The sequence below is a fragment of the Rana temporaria genome, chromosome 1 (assembly GCF_905171775.1).
Source record: "Rana temporaria chromosome 1, aRanTem1.1, whole genome shotgun sequence".
NCBI lineage: Eukaryota > Metazoa > Chordata > Amphibia > Anura > Ranidae > Rana > Rana temporaria.
Genome location: NC_053489.1, coordinates 610,457,253 through 610,475,522, shown reverse-complemented (window position 1 = coordinate 610,475,522; position 18,270 = coordinate 610,457,253). Strand labels below are relative to the sequence as shown.

At 42.2% G+C, this 18,270-nt stretch overlaps 1 protein-coding gene across 15 annotated transcripts in view; it reads right to left on the bottom strand.

Annotated features, from left to right (window-relative positions):
• PROM1 (prominin 1) overlaps nucleotides 1–18,270 on the bottom strand; it is a 306,658-nt gene that overhangs the window by 120,045 nt on the left and 168,343 nt on the right. For all 15 annotated transcript variants that reach the window (XR_005746346.1, XR_005746354.1, XR_005746356.1 and 12 more), the window contains 3 exons: nucleotides 16,329–16,449; nucleotides 8,248–8,311; nucleotides 3,584–3,673 (listed from right to left, as the gene is read on the bottom strand). Coding sequence is in view for 4 of the 15 variants with exons in the window: in XM_040335216.1 (XP_040191150.1) it covers nucleotides 3,584–3,673; nucleotides 8,248–8,311; nucleotides 16,329–16,449 (275 nt within the window). In the remaining 11 variants the exon portion in view is untranslated. The remainder of the gene's footprint in view (nucleotides 1–3,583; nucleotides 3,674–8,247; nucleotides 8,312–16,328; nucleotides 16,450–18,270) is intronic.

Here is an 18,270-nt window from a genome sequence, read left to right as displayed (position 1 = left end):
GCCCAGCAAATCTCAAGGGAGGAAGACAGCTAGGTGGGCTAGTGGGTGTTACAGTCAAGGGGACTGAGAGTCATGCTTGAAAATCTGGGATGGATGTAGAGTCAGTCTGGGAGGACTGTGGAGTCCTAGCCAGGAGGGCTAGTGAAAGGGGCAGCTGCAGCCAGGTGGTCTGGTAGTGCCTGAAGCGGTGGTGCTTGGATCAGTAGCCACAAGAGGAGAACAGCTGAGTACTAGGATTTTTTGCTACACTACCAAAAGGGTCCTGCGATCCCTGTCTGCAAAGGGCATTTGCTATTGGTCTGATTGCTCTTGTCAGACCATCTATACAGTGTCAGTTGGGCCTGGGAGTTATAGTTCTACAAGCAAGAATTGTGCTGGAGGTAGAAGGAGAAGTGTATATAACTGGACTGTATAGAGCTGTGTCCCTGAAGAGTTCTACTACTTTGATCAAGTGAGCATCCCATAATACCCTAATCACTATCCAAGTTTAAAACCCCTAAAAAAAACAAAGCTGCAAGAACTGATTGTTGTCTCCAGAGCGCTGTGTGCCTTGTTGTGCAGGGTAGGAGATACTTTCCTTCACCAGCGGCTCCTGTGGCGGGTAGCGTTACACAAACTTTACCGTTCCCTCCTACAATCAACATTGATTCAACTGGTAATGAGTTTTTGTTGGAAACTTAAATCAAAGCAAGTTGATGTTTTTTAGAGACACAGATCGAGGGAAATTTCTACCACCATTCCAGTTTCAGCTCCATTGACATGACATTACAAAGTCAAATAATGCTGCCATGGGAAAAAAAAGTGCTGTGCAGATTAGGGCCCAGTCACATGATTTGTCAAAGTTACATGGCCTGCCTCTCCTATTATGCCAGAATATTTGCAGTGTTATGCAGAGAACACTCCAAAGGACACCCCGGCATGTGTGTTGTAAACACATTGGTTTCCATTTTACATGATACCAATGGCAGCCACCACAGGGAGTGAGTTTTTTAACCAGTTGAATAGGAACATCCGTTTAGGGTTTGTGTAGTTGGGAAAATATTGCATGCTTTCAGGAGCATTCTGCTTACGACTGAGATCCATCTGAGCTGCTTTCTCTTTGAGTTTTTGGAAAGAACAAACCCTAAATCAGCGGTAGGCAACCTTAAAAAGGAGGAGATCTACCTGAACAACATGGGAGAAGTCAAAGATCACCGGCAACAGTGTCGCCTCCTCATACCTCATTTAAACCTCCAATTGCCATACTACCATGTTGGAATCGCGTTCATTGCACGCCAATCATGGGTTTAAATCAGGTGGTGAGGAGGCAACATATCTGCTCCTCACCACCTGTCAAAAACACTTATTTTATAAATCAACCATACAGATTTCACTATGGGAAGCGGTTTCTTTCTTCCAATGCCATACTGATGACCGTAGATCGGGTGATCGATCCAGCTTGTTTTTGGAGCTTCCCTTGTTGAATCGTTACGACGACCATTGGGAGATAATCTGCTTATGTGACTCCTGTAATGGGAGTCATATAGATCCGGTGAGTAGGCTGTGTGACAGGTGTTGGTGGAGGAACATCCATAGTTATCTTTTTGCTGGATCAACACAACTGTATTCACTATAAGAAATAACTTGATGGAAGTCTTTTGGACACTGCACTTTTTAACCTTGATGCCCACTGGCGAGGCATTTATATGCATAATTGTATGCATTTAAGCACTTTTGATTGCCATAAAAAAAAGTGCCATCTCATAGGTTATATAGGTACTCTAATCTACTAGAGATGTCTAGTGGCCACTTATGATATTGCATCAAATTGTATTTATGTTGATTTATGGTTTCATATATTAGTAGGGTGCGTGGTTCAATAGAATTGTCATGGCTTCTAGTTTCAGCTTGTTTAATTAAATGGTTACTAAACTCAGGAACCTACATTTACTATATCTGGTACAAAGAACATGGAAATGTAATTATTTTAGTAACTATTAACTGCTAAAATACCTTTTCTCATAAGCAGTATATAGCAGTCTTGTGACTTCTATCACTCTCTGGTTAAAGCTTGTAGGAGGAGTTTTCATTCTCCCACGATTGTCCTATGAGGCTGTAGGACCCTTGACCCTCTGTGACAGTACTGATTGGCCCTGTGCTGATCACATGCACTCTCCCAAGAAAACATACAATACATGCAATACACACCAAACTGAGCATGTGCAGCCTGTCCCCTGGCTCTGTAAATATCAGGAAATATATTGGAGTCAGTGGAAGAAGGAGATGATTAGAGAAGACGGGATAGACCCCTTAATTTCCACAGTGAGTATAACAAGCATGCTTTACTGTGTATATATAGACGGATTTTACTGTTGTGAGTTAAGTAACACTTTAGGCTTCGGAAAAAAAAAAACTGGAAGCCAATTGGTTTTTGTGCAGAGCTGCACTAGATGTTGCCTATCCAGTTTTAGTAAATTCACTCCGAGGTGTCTGAACAATGACCTTCATGGTTGAACTAGATGGACTTGTGTCTTTTTTAAACCAAAATAGTTATGCAACTATGGCGGGAAGGTGTCTAAACAATGAATCATCAGGTTTTTTTTTTTTATTTATTACATACAAAGATTGAAAACACCTTTAGATATTACATTAACATGATAAAATTTCATTTTTGGAGTTTGGACCTACTTGAACCCTTTCTATTTTATTCCTATCCTTCCTATACTATTAGGCCTCGTACACACGATAGGTTAACCAGAGGACAACGGTCTGATGGACTGTTTTTATTGGTCAAAACCGATCGTGTGTGGACCCCATAGGTTATTTATCCATCAGTTAAAAAAAAGCCAACTTGCTTTAAATTTAACCGATGGATTCCTAACCGAAAGGTCAAAACCGATCGTTAGTAGGCACGACCATCGGTTAAAAATCCACGCATGCTCAGAATCAAGTCGACGCATGCTTGGAAGCATTGAACTTTTTTTCAGCACGTCGTTGTGTTTTACGTCACCGCGTTCTGACACGATCAGTTATTTAACCGATGGTGTGTGGGCGCGACGGACCATCAGTCAGCTTCATCGGTTAACCTAGGACAATGGTCCTTCAGACCGTTCTCATCGGATGGACTGATCGTGTGTACGAGGCTTTACTTTGTTTATTTTACTCAGAAGAGGATGAAAAGAGAGGAATTCCATTCAATAAAACCCGAGTTGTGCCTGTCAGGTTCTTCAAAAGTTTGCTCAGTATGACATTCTATAAATGGAAATCTTTGTAGTTTCAGGTGTGCTCATTAAAAACGACATACGCCTATAGACACACAAAAGAATGATGTGGGTTCACTTCACTGATACAGCACAGCATGGCCTATGAGTCACGCTGCTTACATAAAGTTACGTCTTTACCCGTATCACTGGGGAGTGAAGACTTCTTTTAATTTTTATCAGGTTAGACGAGTCAGCAGGAATAAAAGCGCAATTCCCTATTCACTCAGCTCAGAATATTGTGCGTCAGGAATTTGTAATTGAGAAATGAGCGAGAGATGGGGAAGCACGACAAATGCCACAACCTAAGAAAACTGTAAAGGGAGAATAAAGAGGAAATGTACCTCCTGCCATGTTAAGAACAGAATCAAAAGCTGGCCGTACTTCCTTCCCAAGCTGCTCATGGACGCGCTCTCCCAATAATGGCCCAACATCTGGAGAGAAAAGATTCATATATAAGTCGGTCGTTATTAATAGAATACAGTAGAACCTTGATTTACGAGTAATGCGGTTAACAAGCATTTTGAATAACGAGCAACTTTAAAAAAAAAATCTGACTGTTTGCGAGTGTTGTCTCACAAAACGAGCAGAATTCAAGTTAATGGGGCGTGCAATACCACATTTGGCCTGAGTTGCGGGGGCGCCGGAGCCGATCGGATCCGTTCGGAAATACTCAGTTCCCGAACCTTTCCAGGGTTTTCCGAGTTCAGCTGAGCTTTCCCCCAGGCCTGTCCGAGTATTTCCTAGGCTCTCTGGCGCCCCCCCCCACCTCTGGCCACATGCGGAATTGCATGCCATAGAAGTCAAAGCCTTCCATTTATATTTTAAACTGGGTTGTTGTACAAGGCGAGGGTTCACATATACTATTAGGGGACATTCTCTAAGGCTTCATTCACACCAATGCCTTTTTTCATGCTTTTTTGAAAAAAACGCAGAACATTATTGTAAGCATTGGTTCCCATGAAACATGTTCATATCAATGCATTTTTGTGCCTCTGCGTTTTTGCAAAGGGGTAGGAACTTTTTTAAACAGTACTTTTTTGGTTTAATAGCAGTGGCAGCTGGTGGTAATTTTCGGGTCGAGTCGCTTGTCTGGTGTACTTACCTTAACCACGGGCGGCTTCCCCAGCTCTTCTCTGCGTGCATCACGAGCATCTCCTTCCCTGCTTGGCGGTTTCCGTCTCCTCTCTCCTCCTTGTTGGCCAATCAGAACACTTCTCCTTTCGGCCAATAGGGAAATGTGTCTCACACCCGCACTTCTTGATTGGCGGAGAGGCAATTCAGTGTTAGAATAGTGAATATTCACACACCTGGGTGGGCTCCTAGTGCAATGCTCTGCGTCCGGAGCCCACCCTATTTTGAAGCCTATTAGAGATTCTGGGCCATATTCTCCTAGATTTCCTGCGGGCGGCGCGTAGGCCATTTACACTCCGCCGCCCCAACCTACAGGAGCAAGTGCTGTATTCCCCAAACACTTGCTCCGTAGTTTGGGGCGGCGGAGTGTAAATGGCCTGGCGTAGCCACGCGTATCTCCAAGGGGGCGGCTTCTATTTAAATTAAGCGCGCCCCCGATTAGCCTCAAAATAGCCCAGTGCGCATGCTCCAGTTCTCGGCGTAAAACGTCAATGACGCCGACGTGTGCGTCATTGACGTAAAGTCGTATTCGAGAACGACTTAGGGAAACGACGTAGCCGACGGAAAAACACGACGCGGACACGACGCCATACTTAACATGGCCTACGTGGGACTTGCGTAAACTTACCCCTCATATAGCAGGGGTAAGTTTACGCTTACGCAAACAACGTTAGCGACGGTTACGCGACGCGAAACCGTTCGGGAATCGGCGTATCAGGCTCATTTGCATAAACAAATGAGACCTGAACGTAAACGCCATCTAGCGGCGGCCGGCGTAATTACATTTAGGATCCGACAGTGTAAGTGACTTACACATGGTGGATCTTAAGTGTATCTATGCGAAAATGATTCTAGGAATTAGTCGCATAGATACACGGGCCAAAAAAGGGAGTTACGATGGAGTATCCTGAGATACTCCATCGTATCCTTACTCAGAATATGTCCCTCTGGCTCTAATCAGGTACTTAAAAAAAAAACTGCAGCTGTAATTCATGCTCCCGGCATTCTCAAAGGGGCCAGACGCATGAATAGGGGGTAGCGATGAAAAGGGGAGGCTTAATGGCCCCTGTTCAACAGATCTCAATAGAGAAGCTGCAGAAATACACGTAGTGCATTTTTACTGCGTTTTTTTCACAATTTTGACACAATTTGCATTTTGCACATTTTATTCTGCCCAACTCCAAAAAAAGCATAAAAAAAAACGTTAAATACAAATCGCAACAAAAAAGCTGCAAAAGTGCAGTAAAATCGCAAAAAGCACGGCAGAAACACTCAAAAGAAAACTGCATAGGTGTAAATGCAGCCTAAGGCTATGTTCACATCTAGCTATTTCATGCATGCCACGTTTGCGTGGACACAGCAGCCAATTTGTTTGAAAGGGTTACTGTACCTGCGGGAAACACAGGAAAAAGGTTTCCGCGCCTTTTCATGAATGCAGCTACTGTATGGTGATTTTGCACGTGGTTTCATGCACCTGAAATTTGCTGCATTTTCAGATGCGTGGGATTAAGAATTAATGGCATGCCCATGCTTCTGCTAAAGAGCAGTGCATTTTGCCTGCGGGTGCAGAAACATGTTCTATTTACACGCATTCTCGCATAAGTGTGAGCCTAGTCTAAGGGCATATTCACACTTTTTGCATGTCAGAGTGTTGGTGTGCTGCAATGCCATTCACTGTGATTGACACCCCAAAACACCTTTAAAAAAAGCTGCAATGTATCACAGTTCAGCACAATGCACCATTCCTTGCACCACAAGATTAAATGCAAACAGCACCGAGGTACCTTGTAGCCTATTCATTTTTCTATGGCCTTATATCTTAGCCCATCTCATGTCATGCATGGAAACACGTGAGCTGCAGCGCACTGCATTGTGATGTGAATGGCCCTTTAGTTTGGAGCAAAACACCTTGATGCTATAGTGATTAAAAATCATAACTTTTTATTACATATTAACCACTTGCCCACCAGGCCTATTTTGGCACTTCTCTCCTTCATGTAAAAATCACAATTTTTTGGGTAGAAAATTAATCAGAACCCCCCAAACATTATATATTTTTTTAGCAGACACCCTAGGGAAAAAAATGGCGGTCATTGCAACTTTTTTTTCTCACACAGTATTTGCGCAATAATTTTTCAAACACCTTTTTTGGGGAAAAAAACGGTTTCATGAATAAAAAAAATAACAAAACAGTAAAGTTAGCCCAATTTTTTTGTATAATGTGAAAGATGATGTTACGCCGAGTAAATAGATACCCAACATGTCACGCTTTAAAATTGCGCACACTCATGGAATGGCGCCAAACTTCGGTACTTAAAAATCTCCATAGGTGACTAACATTTTTTACAGGTTACTATTTTCGAGTTACAGAGGAGGTCTAGTACTAGAATTGTTGCACATGCTCCAACGCACGCGACATGTGGGGTTTGAATGGCGTTTACATATGTGGGCGGGACTTGCATGCGTGTTCGCTTTTGCACGCGACATAACGGGGACAGGGGAGTTTTTGAAAAAAAAAAAAAGATTTTTAATTTTATTTTACTTAATTTTTTTTATTTTTACACTTTTTTTAAACAATTTTTTTTTTTTTAAAACATCCCTTGTAATAGGAATCAGTGTGACAGGTCCTCTTTATGGAGAGATGTGGGGTCAATAAGACCCCAGATCTCTCCTCCAGGCTTACAAGCATGAAATCGGTGAAAAAAAAAATCACTGATCACATGCCGACAGCCGCTTTGTTTACTTTTGGGTACCGGACGTGACGTCATAACGTCGCACCCAGGCCTCCGGCGGTCATAGAGATGACTGGTGACCATCTGGTCACCAGTCATCTCTATGCTTTCCAGGCAGCGCCGACCGATTCGCTCTCCGGGCCCCCGATGGCACGGGAGAGCCCGGAGAAGCACCGTAAGGCGGCGGGAGGGGGGAGGTCCCCTCCCGCTGCCTATAAGAATGATCAAGCAGCGGAACCGCCGCTTTGATCATTCTTATCGTGCATAGAATCAGCGGCTGAAGACATCATGCAGACATCATTCAGATATCACCGCACAAAGTCGAGGACGTCATATGACGTCCTCCCGTGGACAAGTGGTTAAATAGAGCGAGGAAATGTTAGAGCCTTTTGTCAAGTTTTTAAATGCCAATTTAAGACGAGGGATGGAAACGCTACTCTACATTTTCAAGGAAATCCAAAAGCATTCCCTCTTCTTCTGGGATAAAAATACGCAAAAGCCTCAAATCTGGACCAAAAAATAACAGGAACACAGAAAATATGAGGCTAATGGTTCAGTTCGGAATGCCAAGTTCCATCCTTGAAGAGAAGGGAACCTGTTCTAAGAGATAAAGGGGGTTATTTACGAAAGGCAAATCCACTTTGTACTACAAGTGCAAACTACAAATGCAAAGTGCACTTGATATTGCACTGAAAGTGCACTTGGAAGTGCAGTCGCTGTAGATCCGAGGGGGACATGCAAGGAAAATAAAAAAATCAGCATTTTAGCTTGAGCCTCCCCTCATTTCAGATCTTCCCCTCAGATTTACAGCGACTGAACTTCCAAGTGCATTTTCAGTGCAATTTCAAGAGCATTTTTCACTTGTAGTGCAATATGGATTTGTCTTTCGTAAATAACCCCCAATGTTTCTCTCGTACAGGTGCTATTTAAGAGTCAGTCCTTATCAACCTGGTAGTCCGATTATAACAGAAGGGGAAGACACAACAGCAATACAACATTGTATCTATCCTTTTACTGATCACATTGGGTGGTTTCAAGGCTCCTGATTTTATAGTAATAATACTGTATTCTAGATTTTAGTTTTGGGGTTCATTTTTAATAGCAAAAAAACAAACAAGATAACATCAATGGACTTTACTTACTATTGAGCTCTGATAGGGCTTTCTCCTTGGTTAGATTGAACTTTGCCAATAAATAGTCAATTTGCTGAAAAAAAAAAAAATCATAATTATTAGCTTTGGAAAACAAATATAATACTAAAATAGAAAAACAAAATATATATAAAAGTTTTTGGGGTTTCATTTTCCATATCACATACTATATTACTAAAAGTATTGGGACGTCTGCCTTTAAACACACATGAGCTTTAATGGCACCCCAGTCTTAGTCTGTAGGGTTCAATATTGAGTTGGCCCACCCTTTCCAGCTATAACAGCTTCAACTCTTCTGGGAAGGCTGTCCACAAGGTTTAGGAGTGTCTACGGGAATTTTTTACCATTCTTCCAGAAGCGCATTTGTGAGGTCAGGCACTGATGTTGGATGAGAAGGCCTGGCTTGCAGTCTCCGCTCTAATTCATCCCAAAGGTGTTCTTTTGGGTTGATGTCAGGGCTCTGTGCAGGCCAGTCAAGTTCCTCCACCCCAAAATTGCTCATCAATGTCTTTATGGACCTTGCTTTGTGTACTGGTGTGCAGGAAGGGGCCATCCCCAAACTGTTCCCACAAAGTGGGGAGCATGAAATTGTCCAAAATGTCTTGGTATGTTGACGCCTTAAGAGTTCCCTTCACTGGAACTAAGGGGCCAACCCCTGAAAAACAACCCCACACCATAATCCCCACTCCACCAAATGATTTGGACCAGTGCACAAAGTTAGGTCCATAAAGACATGGATGAGCGAGTTTGGGGTGGAGGAACTTGACTGGCCTGCACAGAGGCCTGACCTCAACCCGATAGAACACCTTTGGGATGAATTAGAGTGGAGACTGTGAGCCAGGCCTTCTTGTCCAACATCAGTGCCTGACTTCACAAATGCGCTTCTGGAAGAATGGTCAAACATTCCCATAGACACACTCCTAAACCTTGTGGACATCCTTCCCAGAAAAGTTGTTATAGCTGAAGAGGGAGGGCTAACTCCAAATTGAACTTCATGGACTAAGACTGGGATGCCATTAAAGTTCATGTTCATGTAAAGGCAGACGTCCCAATACTTTTGGTAACATTGTGTATGTACACATTCATGAAACCAAAGTGTAAGTGGCTGCCCTACCAAGTGTGGAAGAGTTAAAAACCTCAACAGAACACTAGGGCCCAGATTCTGAAAGGGCTTACGACGGCGCAACGCCATGTGCGCCGTCGTAAGTCCTAATCTGGGCCGTCATATCTATGCGACTGATTCTTAGAATCAGTTACGCATAGATAACCATTAGATCAGACAGGCATAAGGCTCTTACGCTGTCGGATCTTGAATGCCATTTTTTTTTCCGCCGCTAGGTGTCGCCTCCGTAATTTTCCCGATCGAGTATGCAAATTAGCAAAATACGCGAGTTCCCGAACGTATGCGCGGTCGACGCAGTGAATATACAACGTTTACGTTAGATTTGCGACGTGTAAAGTTGCCCCTGCTATATGAGGGGCAACCAATGTTAAGTATGGCCGTCGTTCCTGCGTCGAAATGTAAAAATTTACGTCGTTTGCGTAAGTCGTCCGTGAATGGGGCTGGACGCCATTTACGTTCACGTCAAAACCAATGATGTCCTTGCGACGGCATTTCGCGCAATGCACGTCGGGAAATTTTAGGGACGGCACATGCGCAGTAAGTTCGGCGCGGGAACGCGCCTAATTTAAATGATCCACGCCCCCCTACCCGGATCATTTGAATTAGGCGGGCTTGCGCCGGGGGATTTACGCTACGCCGCCGCAACTTTACAGGCAAGTGCTTTGTGAATCAAGCACTTGCCTGTAAAACTTGCGGCGGCGTAACGTAAATGAGATACGTTACGCTGCCGTAGTTTTACTCCATTCTACGAGAATCTGGGCCTAGGTCTACACAAATCATTTCACCAAATAACAATGAAATATAATACATTTTCTTAATTTCGTTAAAAGCCTAAAGTTGGTAACAGTGCTGTTGCTTTGCCAAATTTTGGGGGCCACAACACAAAGTTTTTTTTTTTTTCAAATTAGTAATGAAGGAGTTAAACCAATATACAGTATATGGCTTGGATGGTCTAGACTAGAGTTAGAACCATTCTTAGATTTTCACTGCTGGGAAGTGTAGTTCCAAAACATCTGGGGTGCCAAGATTTGCCATCACTAGCTTACTTGGTCACTGATCTCAGTATGGAGATTAGAACAGTCAAAAGAAAAAAAAAAGAAGAAAGATTGATAGATAGGAGTCCACATTTACACACTTGTACCTAGATTCAGGTACGGCGGTGCATCTTTCCGGCGGCGTAGCGTATTTACGCTACGCCGCGGTAAGTCAGAGAGGCAAGTGCTGTATTCACAAAGCACTTGCCTCCTAACTTACGGCGGAGTAGCGTAAATGGGGCCGGCGTAAGCGCGCGTAATTTAAATGAGGATGAGGGGGCGTGTTTTATGTAAATTATTGGTGACCCGACGTGATTGACGTTTTTTACGAACGGCGAAATGCGCCGTCCGTGTTCATATCCCAGTGAGCATTGCTCCAAAGTACGCCGCAAGGACGTATTGGTTTCGACGTGAACGGAAATTACGTCCAGCCCCATTCACGGACGACTTACGCAAACGACGTAAAATTTTCAAATTTCGACGCGGGAACGATGGCCATACTTAACATTGACTAGGCCATCTAGGGGCAGCTTTACCTCTTACGGAAACAGCGTATCTTTACTGCGACGGGCGCACGTACGTTCGTGAATCGGCGTATCTAGTGGCCAGCGGAAAAATTGCACCCTAAGATACGACGGCGTAGGAGACTTACGCCACTCGTATCTTAGCCTAATTTAAGCGTATCTGGTTTCCAGAATACGCTTAAATTTACGACGGCGCAGATTCAGAGTTACGACAGCGTATCTACCGATACGCCGGCGTAACTCACTCTGAATCTGCCTATTGATTTGTGTTAGTGACTCAAAGTACTGGAGCAAAAGGATCAATCAGTATGGCAGCAAGACAACTAGGATTTTTAGAAGGAGTAGTAATGACAGTCTTAATGTTTCTTTTATGACAAATTTACTTTAAAAATATATTTTATGTGATCTGTACCATGCCTACATGCTGCTCATAGATTACTCACTATTCTCACAGTAGTTCCGATAGTATATAAAACAGAAAGCAGCATTTGTGCCCCCCATACAGTAACATGAAACGTTGTGAAAAGTGTGGACTCAAGTATTGTATATTCAACAAAAGTTAAATATCAGTGACACCTGCTGGTGATTTCAAGACTTGCAATTGTGTATCTATGTCTAGGATTTAAATAGAATGATGCTTTTCCCCCTTCCGTTGATGGAACCTCGGCACCCCCTATATTTTCCAAACAATTTATCTCTGCAATATATTATCACTACTAAGATTGTGGAATTTCACAGTTTTACTAAAGTGGATCTGTACCCAGACTATGGACATTACACTTTTTATGTATTTTTAACTGGTAGTAAAAGAGCTTTAAAACAAGCCATCACTGAACTCCTTAGGTGTAAGTACTATGAAGAAATTCCACCTCAAAGACCACAATAGAGACTCTAAAGACAGGTTCTGCTTTCCATAGAATGTAATGCCGCATACACACCATCACTTTATGTGATGAAAAAAAACGACACTTTCTGTGAAGTAAAAAATGACGTTTTTGAAACTTAAATTTTCAAAGACGAAGTTGCCTACACACCATCGTTTTCTCACAATGATCTTGCAAAGTGAGGTTACGTTCCACCACGTTTTACCATTGAAGCTTGCTTCATAAGTAGCTTCTGGGCATGCGTGGATGAAAAAACGTCTTAGAAAACGACGTTTTTTGCTACACACGGTCAATTTCTGTGAAGTAAAAAGTGCACTTTTGAAAAACGACACATAAAATTGAAGCATGCTTCAATTTTTTTTGGTCGTTTTTTACAAGACATAAAACGACGTTTTCCCCCACACACAGTCAATTAAAGTGACGTTTTTAAAAACTTCATTTTTTTTCATCACATAAAGTGATGGTGTGTACGCGGCATTAGGGAAGAGGAGCTGTGATTTCAGGATCAGGATGTGATTTGAGAAATTTGAAGATTAATTTCTCAACAATGCCTGTAGTTACAGAGGTGAAGGACGGCTTGTTTCAACATGATTTTACTACTTGTTTATAATATGGAAAAACATTAATGTGCATAGTCTAGGCATATTTTTTCACAAAGGCGAGTTTGTTTAACAAGGCAGTTAAAGCACAATTGTAATTTGTAGGTAATCCATAGCAGCTGGAAGTCATATCACTTAACCCGGCCATACACGGTTCGAATTTTGAAAGAATTTTCTTTCGAAAATCGTAGCAAAGAATTTTCGTACAAATTTCGCACAGTTAGTGGGCTGCAGAAACAGCCGATTTTCGTGCGGCAATCAAATTTGAGGAATCGGACATGTTGGAAATTTTTTGAAAAACAAAAGATTTTCTAATCAATGATGGGAAAATCGTGCGAGAAATGTAAAAAAAAATGCGCATGTGCAAGAAAAGAAAATTCCCGGAGAGAAAAGAATATTCCCGGCTATGAAAATTATTTTCTGTAGCAACATAAAGGCTTGGTCGGCCAAATTTCGAAAATCAATGGTGGCATCATCGGATCACAAAAAAAAACGAACTTTCTGATTTTGAAAAGAAAATAAGAAAATGTGTTCGAAATGTGACTCCAGCAAAATTCTATTGCCTTCTGCTTCATGGCTCTTTCACACCAGTCTGCACACAAAAAAGCTGCCATGAGGCGAGTTGGATTGTGTAAAAATCCGTACATGCTGCATATTTATGCAGTTCATACCACCTCACATGTATGATGAAAACAGACACATATAGCTAGATTCAGATACAGTGGCTTAATTTTGAGGTGGCGTAGCGTATCGCATATACGCTACGCCGCCGTAAGTCAGAGAGGCAAGTGCTGTATTCACAAATAGAAATAGAAAATAATATTCAGCGCTGGAAAAAAAATAAAAATAAAAACCTAATAAATGCAAGCCAGCACTAAGGACAAATTCATAAAAAATTCCCAAATAAAGCTATATAATATAAAACAGTGCAGCGCAATTAAACAACATTAAAATTCACAAAGCACTTGCCTCCTAAGTTACGGCGGCGTAGCGTAAATGGGCCGGCGTAAGCGTGCCTTATTCAAATGATGAATAGGGGGCGTGTTTTATGGTAATGACTAGTGACCCGACGTGATTGACATTTAACGAACATATCCCAGTGTGCATTGCTCCAAAGTACGCCGCAAGGACGTATTGGTTTCGACGTGAACGTAAATTACGTCCAGCCCCATTCACGGACGACTTACGCAAACGACGTAAAATTTTCAAATTTCGACGCGGGAACGACGGCCATACTTAACATTGGCTAGGCCAGCTATTTGTTCGACTAACTTTACACCGGAAAAAGCCTTACGTAAACAACGTAAAAAAATGCGCCGGGCGCACGTACGTTTCTGAATTGGCGTATTTAGCTCATTTGCATATTCTACGCCGAACTCAACGGAAGCGCCACCTAGCGGCCAGCGTAAATATGCACCCTAAGATACGATGGCGTAGGAGACTTACGCCGCTCGTATCTTAGCCTAATTTAAGCATATTTGGTTTCCAGAATACGCTTAAATTTACAACGGTGTAGATTCAGAGTTACGACTGCGTATCCAGCTAATAGAAAGCAACTGCTTTCTATGTGCCCTTGCATTGCAATGGATATGGAATAAGACCAATTTAGTCTCAAGTTTATGTGTTCACATTACAAGCTGATGATGGAGGCCAAACATTATTAGAGATGGGTTCGAACACCCCCTGGTCGAACATCGGCAAAGTTCGGAACTGAATCCTGATTCCCATTAAATTCTATGGGACCCGAATTAGAAAAATCAAAAATCCCCATTTTAAGGGCTTATATGCAAGTTATTGGCCATAAAAAGGGTATGGGGGCCCCCCGAGTTTTAAAAAGATTGTTTTTACAGGAGCAGTGATTTTAATGATGATTAAAGTGAAACAATTAAAATGAAAAATTCCCTTAAATATAGTGCCTAGGTGGTCCCCTTAATCTGCCTGCAAAGTAGCGCATTTGTAATGTATATAGAACCTGCTGCAGCAAAACTGACATTTATGAAGAAAAAAAAAATTACATTCAAATTGCCAGCAATACAAAAGTGTTTGTTTTTTTTAAAAAAAGGGCGCAGGGGTCCCCCCAATCCATACCAGGCTCTTTGGGTCTGGTATGGATTTTAATGGGAACCTCGCGTCCAATTTTTTTTTTAAACGGCATGAGGTTTCCTCCAAAATCCATAATAGACTCTTATCCAAGCATGCAGCCTGGCAAATCGGGAAGGGCCACATGCCCCTAACATGTGAAAATTTCCCCCTGAAGAATATACAATGCTCCCTGTAACACGCGTTGGGGAGGGGACAGGACGGCAGGAGAATCTGTGGCTACTGAGGGCGTTCATTATATCCCGGTACCGATATCGTATGTGCCTGTTCTTTGTATGTACCCCGGCAGGGGATTTCTCTTATTTAAATAAAAGTTGCAAAACTTTATTTGCACTGTCTGGTTTCTCTTATTTTTATATCATCTGGAGACACCTATTGAGGAGCCCAGGAACCCAGGATTGATCAATAGAACCCAGATGGGGTTCATAAGTGTGCTTAGACTGAGCTTAGTTGCAAAGTCGCACGCTCTAAGGTGAGCGTCCACTACCTTAGGGGAGCACCTGTGTGATTGCACCTTGGCATGTTATTCTGTATCACCCACTGGGCCAAGTGATACTTATGAACTGTATTAAGCATCATTCCCTGGAACGCTGTCACTTATTACTATATGCACAGAAGCGTTTTGGATTATCCATATATGGACTTGTGTGTTATTATCTTTTTTAAGGACCATATTGGATACCACCATTATGCACTTTTGTCTATAATTATTATTCTTATATTCTTATGCATTTTCATGCACTAGAGCACTTTAGTGTGTTGTGGATTTATACGCATTTGTACTGACATATATTCTATTTCCACTTATATATTATATTTAATTTACTCTGGTTTGTACACTATTTATATTTTATTAACTGGATATCCCATACCAGTATTTTCTTTTTCTTTTTTTCACAGTGATGTGTGTATCACATTTTTTGTAGCACTGCATTTTGTTCACTTATGTTCACCCATGTTGATGGGGGCAAGGGCTTCTTCCTGACAACCCTGGGCTGAGGTGGTCAGGGTCTGCAGGCAGGGGGCTTTATCGGAATCTGGAAGCCCCCTTTAACAAGTTAACAATCCACCTTTAACAATATGGGCCCCCAGATCCTGGCCCCCTATGTGATGGAGTATGGGGTACCCCTACCCATTCACCAAAAAAAAAAAAAAGTGTCAAAAAGAAATAAAGTCAGGAGACAATTTTTGACAATTCCTTTATTAAAAAACAAAACTAAAAACAATGTCCCCCGATGTAGCTCCATCAACAATGTTGAGGGCATGTGCCCAGTTCTGCCCCCCCCCCCTTTGCTGACCTTCTGGGCTGCATGCTCGGATAAGGGTCTGGTATGGATTTTTCGGGGACCCCATGCGTTTTTTTTTCCTCTTTTTTTATTGCCAGCATTGTTTTTTTTTTTTCATTCAGCTGTCAGCGGGGAAACCCATTGACAGCTGATGACTCAACCGTTGTTAAGGAAGCAGCGGCCGACTTCCTGGCCCTCTCCTTAACAACCAGCTATTCACTGTGCTCTGATTGGGCAAAACTTTGCCCAATCAGGGCTTAGAATGCACTGTGCAGCGCGCAGTGCATTGTGGGGGCTTGGCGGCTGAACATCTCGCCGACCGCCCCGTCAATTTTAGTGTTCGCCAAACTTTTGCTCGGCTCCAAGTGTTCGCCCAACTCTAGACATTATTAATAAGTGGCCTGGACACATTGGGCAAAGAAGCATGTGTGCACTTATTTTCTACCTTCTTTCACCAAGTCAGAATCTGTTATTAATTATCCCTTAGATCAACTGAAAACATGTATAATTATTTTACAGTACCGTGGGGGTATCCGCTAGCAAGGTTTTCAAGTCCTTGAAGTTGCTTTGCACCAATTTCTTTGATCCTCGGATCTCGCTAGTAAGATTCTGATTTGCAGCAAAAGCACAGAGCACTCCAAGACTGTTGAAATACGTTAACATAAGTAAAGAAACAGAATGATAAACTTTGTTACAACTGCTACTGTATTATTATTATTAGAGTACAGGACAATAAAGGCACATAAAATCATTTACATCATAAATGCTAAACATATTTAAAAGATATTTTCAGTTTTGCAGCCAAAATAGAGCACCTACCGTATTTTATATTTGTTACATATCCCCATTTACAAAGCAACATTTTTATATATATATTTTTTAAATATCAGCTTACCTTTTTTTAGATGCTCTATTCTGGAACCTGCAGCAAGATAAAATTCTTGGGGACTAGGCATCGGTGTTTGCGAATAATAACCCTGTCTGTACTGTGCAGGCAAATCTTCATTTTCAATTATAACTACGTACTGTATATTTTAACAGTATGCCCTAATAAAGGTGTAGAGACTAGACTTTGTTCATTGTATGTTAGGGAGGACATATTTGGGACAGGCTCACTCTAACATTGCGAAGAAACATCTAAAAGGTTAGAAATACTGTATGTTTTTTTTTTCCAGGTATGCTGTGTGAATAGGAACACATAGCAAACATGTTGTGGTGTTTCAAATTCGACTGCATAAGTTGAATATGTGGAAACGTTAATGTGGGGTTCCTACAGCTGCCTTTCATGCATGTCATGGCAGAAGGCTATTTGGAGCAGGAAGTAGGAAACAACATTTTGAGTAGTATAGCTCCAATGCAGAAGCTTGTTGGAAGTGTGGGCAGTCAAGGCTTGGCATGGTGGATGTATAAGCTCAGTGCGTTGAGCTTCAAGCTTCAATTCTAATGTCGTGTACACACGCTCAGAATGTCCGACAACAAATGTTCAATGGGAGCTTTTGGTCAGAAATTCCGACCGTGTGTAGGCCCCATCGGACATTTGTTGTTGGGATTTCCGACAACAAAATCCGTTCTCATAAATTCGGATCATGTGTGGACAATTCCAACGCACAAAATTCCACACATGCTCTGAATCAAGTACAAGACGGAAGCACTCGGTCTGGTAAAACTAGCGTTCATAATGGAGATAGCACATTCGTCACGCTGCACCCGCCAGGTGCTCTGTAAAGCTGTATGTAATTCAGTATGTGCGCCGCTCAGCCAATCCCACCGGGCGATGCACTGTTGATGACTAGAGCCTGCTAAGCCTGCTCGGATTGGAGTAACAACCTCTGCCAATCCGAGCAGGCTACATTATGTAGCGTGCTCGGATTGGCAGAGGTTGTTACTCCAATCCAAGCAGGCCCTGTAGTCATCAACAGAGTGCATCGCCCGCTGAGATTGGCTGAGCGGCGCACATACTGAATTACATACAGCTTTACAGAGCACCCGGCAGGCTGTGGCCTCTTCGTTTTTGAACGGTATTACCGCACAAGGGGGTCACACAAGGGGGTCGTCTTATATGGTGAGTAGAGCACAAAACCACAGTTGTAAACTGCATATTATGGGGGCGTCTTATGTGCCCAGCCGCCTTATACGCTGGAAAATACAGTATTTTATTGGGATTTTATGTGATAGACCAACACAAAGTGGCCCATAATTGTGAAGTGGAAGGAAAATAATAAATGGTTTTCAATTTTTTTACAAACAATATCTGAAAAGTGTGGTGTGCATTTTTATTCAGCACCCCTTTAACTAACTAAAATCTAGTGGAACCAATTGCCTGCAGAAGTCACCTAATTAGTAAATAGAGTCCACCTGTGTGTAATTTAATCTCAGTATAAATACAACTGTTCTGTGTAGCCCTCAGAGGTGTAAAATTAAAAAATCAATTATTGCGCCAAAAACAGAAAAATAGCTGCTAAAC